General features: G+C 46.2%; 1 protein-coding gene across 1 annotated transcript; it reads left to right on the top strand.

The window, feature by feature from the left end:
- The first annotated feature begins 835 nt into the window (after positions 1-835).
- LOC123129111 (uncharacterized) lies at positions 836-3,394 on the top strand. The gene is made up of 7 exons (XM_044549277.1): positions 836-973; positions 1,803-1,993; positions 2,089-2,150; positions 2,465-2,583; positions 2,710-2,781; positions 2,890-2,949; positions 3,035-3,394. Exons 2-7 carry the CDS (start codon positions 1,811-1,813, stop codon positions 3,205-3,207), a joined length of 669 nt encoding a protein of 222 aa, XP_044405212.1. The 5' UTR covers positions 836-973; positions 1,803-1,810; the 3' UTR covers positions 3,208-3,394.
- Positions 3,395-9,631: the final 6,237 nt, after the last annotated feature.

The raw sequence follows: 9,631 nt of genomic DNA, 5'->3' as shown, positions 1-9,631 counted from the left end.
ACAAAGAGACATGGAGTTCTTTCTCATGGTCATGGAATCACTTTGACAAAGACCAACAATGAGACATGGTGTTTGGGCTTCACTAGTTCTTTCTTTCGCATAGTATGGCTGATTTTTATGTTGTTCGAGAGAAAAAAAAAACTAGATTGGTCCGACACCATTTAGTTCACATGGATTGATAAGTCCATTGATTTGGTTTTATTTGGAAAAAAAATTGGCCTTCCTTTAATTAAATAAATAAGTGCCACACGTGTGGCACGAAGTAACACCGACCTGACATTATTACAACTAAAATTGCCATCCAAAAAAAGAAAAAAAACTGAAACTTGCCATTCAAATAAAAAGTTGTCATAATTCACAACTAAAGTTGCCATAAAAAACGTCATGATGGAATTGCTTTGTGCCACACATGTGACACTTATCAGGGTCCTTAATTTTTCCATTTTAAGTTCATTGTGGATCTGCCTTTTGCTGTCCAAACCTATTCTGTTTCGTCAAGTTCCGTCTTATTATTTCTGATTTGTTTCTCTGTGCATATTTGTTTGTCCCGGGCATCAAATTCATAGGCTAGTGAAGTCCGACTACCAGCGGCCAATTTCTGAATATAAATTAGATTTGACTGCTTTTGTGTTCTCTATATGGTGATTTTCCGGTTCATCAAACAAAAATCTACATGGTTTACATCTGGACTAATTAGCCTACCCAACCATAGCGCTGGACTAATCAGCCCATCGGCTGGAAGGAAGCCCACAACGATCCCCAACCTTAACAGGCCAGGGAACATTCTGAACGGATCCAGCAATGCTCCAGCCGGCCTAGCCCGCCTGGCCGAACGAAAACCCTAGCTTACCTCCCGCTATATATTGGCTGCTTATCTCATTTCGCCCCTCCCCTTTTCCCCTCCCCGAGCGCCGCCACCAGCCGGCAGCGCCCCCTTCGTCCCCTCCGTCGGCTTCCCCGGCGAGCTACCAAGGTAAGTCGATCCGTCCGTCGCGTACATCTCGTAGAACGATCGTCTCCCCTGCTAGACCTCGTAGATGATCCATGGCGTAGATCTCGTCGACGATCGTCTCCCCTGCCTAGACCTAGTAGATGATCCATGTCGTAGATCTCGTCGACGATCGTCTCTCCTGCCTAGACCTCGTAGACGATCCATGGCGTAGATCTCGTAGACGGTCACCTCCCCTGCATAGACCTCGTAGGTGAACCATCGCGTGGATCTCGTCGAGGATTCATCCTCCATGCTGTCCCCTTGAACTGTATGCATCTCTGTGTGGTATGTGTAGATCCGTCTCCTGTGCAGATTTTCGAGCTGGACAGAGTGGCTCTGTTTCGATTCGGGAGTAGGCCCTGGTGCTATGTGGGTAGTAGGACCTATTTTCCCTCCATTCTGTTGTGATTCAGGAGCATGGTCTGTTGTTCATGCCTTCTGGTTTGGAGCATGGTCTGTTGTTCATGTGTTCTGGTTTGAGTCGTGATTAGGACCATTTTCAATGCACTCGGCTTTGTGTCGGGATTAGATCCCTTTAAATTGCAACTGAGTTTTTTATGCTGTGTAAGTGATCTCATAGATGATTTATCTACTGTGCTGCCCCATTGTTTGTCTGTTTAGATCTCTTAGAGTTATTGTGTAGATCTCGTATAAATCATCTGCTCTGCAGATTTTCGAGCTGGACTAGTGGCCCTTGTCCTCTGTTTCAATTCTGTAGTATTTTGTAATCTCCCTTTTGTCTGTTGCTGCTTGATTTCAGCAGTTTATTTAAGTTACTCAAATATTCTGTATGCTTTACTCTTCTTTTCAGAAGGAGGAATGGTTCGTCCCTTGGAAGTGCGGTTCGTTCCCTTGTCCGGCTTTGCACCTGGAGGGGATCCACCACAAGGTCCTAGAGCAAAGAAAGTATCCAAGGCTGCACCTGTGTTTGAAGTCCCTGGGTTATGGACACCCGATGTACCTCTAGAGAATGCCTATCGTGACTGTATTAACATGACTGTCGTATGTTACTTATTCCTGATCGTGATTCTTTTATATCTTTACTTTCTGTTTGATTACTGTCTTTGAGATGTGTGCTTTGTACATCTTTGCTGCAGGTATACCTTGATTTGCACTTGCCAAGGAAAATGAAGCCTAAGCTTTCTCTGAGAGAGACCTTGTAAGAAATCTCTTACCTGTTAAATGATTATGCAATTTTGAAGATATGCACCTGAGGATTGTAGTAGTAGCTCTTCAAATATGGCTTGCAGTGGTTAGGTATACAAATTGTGGAATTTGTAGTACTGTTGTGTGTTGTCAAACATAACTGATTTCGATAATGCCAAAGCTAGTACCTGTAGTAATTTGGGACTAAATCAGCTGCTAGAGTAACATAGATAATATGTAGGGCATTCTTAGTTTATATGACGTGATCTTAATTCAATTAGTTTCCCTGCCAATGAACTTGACCTAATTAGTGCTTTTCCTTCATAGCTATATGATATATGGTGGCAATACAATCAAAGAACTTGCGGAGCTTGTATGCGGTCGTCTGAATCTTGAGGTGGGGCATCCAATGAAGTTCACCATTGATGGGACTCTTCTGCCGGAAGGTGCTGTTCTTTTATTCACTGCCTTCTAATTATTTTAGTGATGCTGTATTTTCTGTTTTATAGTTTGCTATGCACACTTTGTTTTTTTAGTCTGATGATGTGTGTTCATTTACATCTGTTTTGTAGATTGTGTACTCTCGTCAGTTTACAACAAGTATATTTGGGACGGGAGCATTCTGACACTCTGCTGCTGTGTTGGTAAGTACTTCAGGATAGCCCTGTTGTTTCTGTATATGATTGTTGTTCTGACATTTTGTTCAAGGAAGTTGTCAGTTTTGAGTTGTATCTTTTGTTTTTCTTAAACAGATAATGTGAAGAAAATCTTCAACGTGGACCTGTCAGTGAAAGTTCCTGTGATACCACCAGGTGAAAATAAGTGTAGTTTGAGGTCAGTTGTCATGGTACTTGTGTTGGCTAGAACTGATCAGATGTTTTATTCTCTTAATGACAGTGCATGTGATTGAAGATGAAGTCCCATTACCCACTCTGAGGATCTGCTCTGTCCGGGACGCAAGGAGGGCGTCTATGATGAGCAAGGTTGGAACCTACTCGCTGAAGGATGGTGCTCCAGCTGTGCTGGTGCACGGCACCTATGGGGAGGGCGGGTCACTAGTTTTCTATTAGGTTCTGTCGCTGGCACAATAGTCCCATGTCACTTTTGCCGCAAGTCATGACTTGGAGTTGCTTCTGTTAAGCCCATCTCGTAGTCCTTTTGTGAATGAGGCACCTGTTTACATCCTGTGATCCTTTTGTGTCATGAGGCACTGTTTACATTTTGTGGTCATTTTGCGACATGGGCAGTCATTTTGCATCCTCTAGTCCTTTAGATGTTAATTGAGGCACTGATTACATCCGTCTGCTTTGCTATCTGGCTGTGAATAACTTTCTGCCGTCTTGATCCACTGATTTATTTCCTTGGTTATCTTGTGATACTTTTTTGAATGGGAGCATGTCCAAGACAGAAATTCTGTTTTCTGAAGGTTTGGCTGCCATTCTCTTATCTCTCTTATTTTGCACCGATGATTGCAAGTAATTATGCTTTGTCTGGAAACACGTGGAATTGGTGTCTTTGCTTGCTCATGTCTAGGACATCCAATTAGGATGATTTATAACCTCATGTTCCAGCCTCGTGGTGCAACATTGCAACATCATATTTCTACATATATGTTCTTTGCAGCGCAGCTTGCAAACTCAGAATTGGAGCTGTGAATTAATCAAGACCATACTCATTCTCTCTGGGCTTGCCTCCTTTATGCGAGCTTCAATTCTTGTTTGGTTGTCTGGTGTGATTGTGGGTTAGGGCTGTTGAGAGTTGTTGTTGGTTTTGGCTTTCCGAGGAGGGGCAAATTTAAGGCTGGATCACACCTGCCATGTTATTTTGAAAATTAGTTTGGCTGTCCAGGTCTTTTTAGCGCAGTATGGATGTAGATGCACATCCATAGGCGCATGCACTCGTCCTAATGAGCACCTCGGATAGATTGAGCGGCACATCATCTTGAGATTGATAAAGTCGTCACATATGCCTTTCTAGTCGATGAGAACATCTTCCTTCATTTTTCATTGAAAACACATCGCCGGAAGGTCTGAAATAAAAACAGAAAAATGCAAGCACCGGTGCTAAGTCTAGAACTTTGGTGTGCTGGGATACTACTCTCCTCTTAATCATACACCCATAGGTTGTTCATGAAATCCAGGTTCTAACATGACGAATGAAGGTAACCATATTGACTTTTTATAATCTATAATGTGACACATGTGGCAAGCAATTCAAACAATTCAAAAAAAAAAAGATTGTTAAGACTTTTTATAATCTGAAATTGTTTGTAGGAGAGCGCTCCTACAGTAACCTTATTGACTCACATAGTATGCCTTTTGTAATCTGTAGCGTTCATTTTTTCATTAATACTCTTAACTTGCATGTTTTTTTATTGGCATAAGAAATTAGAACGAGTACAAGTGACGGAGACAAAAAGACGTGGACATGATGTTCGCAGCACACATACAAGAGATGCTCGACCCGAATAGAAGGTACATCACCGGATATCCAATTCGGTGCCCAGGCTCATCTGCTTCCGTTCAGAAAAAAAAATCAAAATAAATATTAAAAAAAAAAATCAAAAAATCCATTTTTGTGTGTGATAGATAATTTGTTGCGTGAGGTCCGCTTTAAATTTCAACTTATTTGGACATCTGAATAGCTCTCGGTAAAAAAGACAAATTGGATCAGAACAGTACGTGAACAGTAAACATTTTTACAGACCCCGATTTTGTCATTTTTGCTGAGAGCTGTTCAGATGCTCAAATGAGTTGAAATTTGAAGCAGACCTCACGCGTCAAATTATGTATCACCTAATTTTTTTTTGAATTTTTTTGAATTTTTCTAATATTTATTTTGATTTTCTTTTAACATGGGTGCAGATAAGCTCGGGGCCAAAACTCTGCGTTCGTACATCACAGCCAACCCACTTATACTTGGACTAGAGAGGCGTCTAGGGGTTCTCCGTGTCGCCAGGGAGGGCAACCCGTGTGATAGGGGGGCGGGCAATCAAAATGATCGCTCTAGCGTTCAGGGCAATTAGTGAGTTCAAGTCAAAGACACGAAATTCATACTTGTCAAGTATCTCACTTGATTCATAATATTACAGATGGCAAATACAAACAGCACAGCTTGGGATACAAGGTAAGGGTAGTAGTATGTGAGAGGTATTCCCTCCGTTCCATATTATTTGTCGCTGACTTAGTACAAAGTTGTACTAAATCAGCGACGAGTAATATGGAACGGAGGGAGTAGAAGAAAGCAATGGTGAGTTTAAGACAGAGATGCATGTGAGATTGGAGTCAGTTGTGCCAAATTCTTCGAGCCCTCACTCGGACGGCGTCTTCTCTTCTAAGCACTAACTCATTAAGGGTTCTTCTGCCTCCTGTCGGATCCGCCCCCGAACTGCCTCGTCTCCGATGGCCGTAGAGCCATTGGGACATGGTGGATCCCGGTCCTTGCTAGCGGGGAGGGCTTCGCTTTTAGATGTCGCTTTTAATTCTTTTAGGGTTTGTATCTTGCTCAGGGAGGCGAGACAACGGCGGCTTCCTGAAGATGTAGTAAGGTTCTTCTCGCTTGGCCTCGTCACGGTGATGTGTCTAGCGTCGCCGGAGGGCGTGTAGAGATGTGTCTCTGACAGATCTCGCAGGATTATGTCGGTGGTTGTCTTTGGTGAATCTACTCATATCCGGTCTTTGTTCGTCTATATTCGTGTATCTTCAGGTTGGAATTGTTCGATCTGCGTGTCTCGTCATCGGCGGCGGTTGCTGTTTTGGTGTGCTGGTCGTATTGCGCTTTAACACGACGACTTTCTGACTGTCTATTACAACAAGTTCTACTCGGCTCCGGCAAGAAAGGGTGATGATAGCAGCACGCATTCGGCTCGCTTCAGTGCTTGTAATCGTAGTTAGGTGGTCTACAGATCTAGATGTAATTTTTATTATTTCTATTATTCGTTGTACTGCCATGATTGAATAGAATAGTTTTTTTTTTTTGCAAAAAGAACCAGATGAAAAGTACTACTAACTTATTAAGTCTCATCGGGCTGATATGCAGGTCCACCGGTCACCTCTTGCGCACTGTTCTCATGGAGAGACGCAGCCTTCTTCAGTAAACACATTCTTCAACCGTGCGTCCTTGCCGTGGGTGATAACCACCCCTCCGTCTGCAGGACTGTTAAGAATGAAACTCGGTGCAGACGGTGTTCTTCTTGGTTATAAGGTGTCCATGTCGTGCATGCATTTAGTGTTATTCAGAGCTGTGTTTTTTTGCTTTCGGGCTGCATGCAAAGCAATCTTGTTTTATTTTCTTACCTTGTTATATGAAATGGCATGTTATTCTGAAAACATGGTGCTTGCTTTGAATCTGAATCAGGGACCCTGATGTGATGGTATCATACGCCCAGTGCTGCTTGCCTCTGAATCTGAATTGCCAGTTTTACAGTTTGTTTTTTTGGCACACCTCAGTTTTACAGCTAGTGAGTTGAAACTTCAGACACAACACTCATCTGCCTGGTGTTCTGCCATCGTGGCAATTTGGCGGCGTTGCCAGAAGTGATAATTTTTATTGCCAAATTAGCAGTGATGCTTAGCTATGTGAATTGATGTTTCAGCCGAAAGAGAATTGATGGGAGCTGTTTCATCATTAGTAATCTGAATTCTGTAAATCAATACTAATTGAAGTGCCTATGTTACAGTTCATGCAAAAAAAACTGTGCCCCTCCTTTAATATTCTTCGTCTGCACAATTTAGACCGCACTCACATTGTGGATGAATCTGGTTCTGACAGAAAAAATAAATCTTTGATGTTTTTTCTTTCTTATTGAAAATTATTGAGTATATTTTTCGTCCCTCAACTCTTGGCGAAGTCTAGTCTCTCAACTTTAAAACCAAACAGGATCAGAGGAAAAATAATGACGCCCGAAAATTACGGAGCCCCTGTCGAGGCGACAAGAGGCGACGCCTGACTATCCGAGGGGCCGGCCCGCCGGCGGACAACCCCGGCGACTGGAGAAAAGAGGTTAGAGACATCGAGGGTGAGAGGGATCCGGAGCCGGCAGTGGGCCTCTTGAGGCTCCGTGAGGCATGGCTGCGAATGAGGAAAGAGAGTCAGCAGATCACCATGGAAAAGGAGAAGATCGGCGTTTTCCGATCTGGGATCGTGGGGAAAGCACAGGCAATTGATGGTGTAGCCATGAAAAGGATCACGGAGAGATTGCAAGCCATGAGGAGAGATCTAGATCATGGGATGGGAAGGAAAGTTTCTAGGGTTTCGGCTCCGGAACCATTCTGTCAAAGGATAGGGATCCCCCGAATAAGCTCAAAGGATCACCAGCATCGGGAGACAGGGCAAGGAATCAAGATCAGGGAAAGATATCACCCACAAGGATCACGGAATTGCTGGGAGCAAATTGGGTCGAGGTTTGTTTAAAGAGAGGAGGCGAGCTGGAAGAAATCACACAACTCGCCTCTCATCTGTCTGCAGGCGCTCTATACGCTTTCGCCCAACCACTAGCGATGGCGAACAAGGAGTCCCGGAAAGACAAGGCCCTCATGGAAGGTGAGGCTGGTTCCGGCCTCGCAGGCGGCAGGAACATGACCGGGGTCCTGCTCCACGGCGACAGCTCTCGCAGTCAGGGCGACAGGGCTTCGATGAGGAGGCGATGAGGAGGCTTGGGGCAGGCAGCGACATCGTTGCCCCAAGGTTCCCGACCCGCTACGACCCCCGTGGTGAGGGGGTGGTGGAGCTGGACCTGTCGGAGGAGCGAGCTGCCATGAATTTCCGGTGGGTTGCTGTGGGGCTCTTCTTCTCGCCCTTGTCCTACAGCAACGAAGGGCTCTTCGGAGAGCTCAAGGGCAAGTGGGGTCTCCGCGGAGGCATGGACTACAAGCCCCTGAAGAACAACCGCTTCCTCATCGAGTTCGAGCGGGAGGGGGACCGGCGTTTCATCCTCAACAACGGCCCATGGACTCACCAGGGGGATGCCTTCCTCATGGTTACTGTGGATGGAGGCACCCCGCCGGGCGAGGTGGAGGTTGCACACATGCCCATCTGGGTGCGTGTCCATGATGTTCCCCCCATTATGCTCGATGAAGGTGTTGCGTGGAAGCTCGGAGCGGAACTGGGAGAGGTTTTGGAGGTAGATACAGATAGCAGGGGCAAGATATGGGGGGATTTCATTAGGATCCGCATCAATCATGATGTTGATGAGCCCCTCAGAGATAGATAAAATCCCGTGATAAACCTAGCGATAAGGTGTTCTCTCTAGAGGTTAAGTATGAAAGGGTGCCGCGTTTTTGTGGTTACTATGGGTATCTTGGGCATGGCCAACGTGACTGTGAGTTGCCGGAGGACCACCATGAGATGAGGTTCACGGCAACAATGCGTGCCTCCCCATATAAGAAAAGCAATAGTAGAGGGGGCTATATGGCTCCTGTGGCGAATAGCGCGCGACGCCTGCTTAGTTTTGGGAGAGAAGTTCACAGAGGGAAGAGCTCAAGTCATGAGAGGACGGCCTGCGAGAAGATCTCGGAGGAGGTGCTGCTAAATCCGCAAGTGCAGGCGGCTATCGCTGCTGTGAGTGCTCTCAGGGTCTCTGATGATGGCGCCCCCCAAGGTCATCTACACCAACATTGACCAAGGGATCTGATGGGGTCGGGATCGTTGCCATGCAAACTATGGCGAGCACGCCCCTAGCTGGAGAAGTGGGTGCCCTGCTGGATCAGAGTCTACCCCCTCGTACCCTTGGGGCGGATCTGACGCAAGGTCAGGCCGATGCTGTTGAGAAATCAGTTCCAAGCAAGTCAGGAGAAATAGCTCCCATGGTTAACCTCGAGCTTGGACTGGCGCAGGCGCAGGCTTATCCGGCCCTGAAAGAGGGCAACGATGTGGTGCCCGGGAGCGACGACACAAAGGTCGGCGAGGACGCGGGTGAGACCACTGATGAGCTGCTGGCCCCTCCTGGTTTTGGGCCAGTTCCTTGCTTCACAAAGCAGCAGACTGTGTGGACGGTGGATGGCATGTTCAACCGAAGGGTGATCAAGGACAGTAGGTCAAAGAAAAGAGCCGGACAGGTGCACTCGATCCTGGGAAAGAGGGGTGGGCGTGATGAGCTTGTTGTCAAAGCTCCAGTTGAGCCTGAGTCTAATGGGGGACCGGACAAGTTCAGGAAGGCGTGGGCGGCTGGTGTGGTGAAAGAGGGATCTGTGGACAGCAAGGAAGCGACCGGGCAGGGGGCTTCCGGCGACCTGGTGGGTGCCAAGGACGGCGCCCACCAGGAGCCATGACGATCATGAGCTGGAACTGTCGAGGCCTCAGGCAACCTTGTACAGTTCAAGAACTAGTGTGTCTCGTACACACACATAAGCCCAAGCTCGTCTTCCTTACTGAAACGCGGCAGAATAACAAGTTTGTCACAAACCTAAAGTGGAGGCTGGGCCTCCGTCATTGTATCACACAACCCGGCATTGGAAAAGGTGCCGGCATTGCTCTATTCTATGATGATAGTGTGGA

The sequence above is a fragment of the Triticum aestivum genome, chromosome 6A, assembly GCF_018294505.1.
Source record: "Triticum aestivum cultivar Chinese Spring chromosome 6A, IWGSC CS RefSeq v2.1, whole genome shotgun sequence".
NCBI classification, from domain to species: domain Eukaryota; kingdom Viridiplantae; phylum Streptophyta; class Magnoliopsida; order Poales; family Poaceae; genus Triticum; species Triticum aestivum.
Note: the sequence above shows the minus strand (reverse complement) of the source record. Positions and strands in the feature narration are given on the sequence as shown.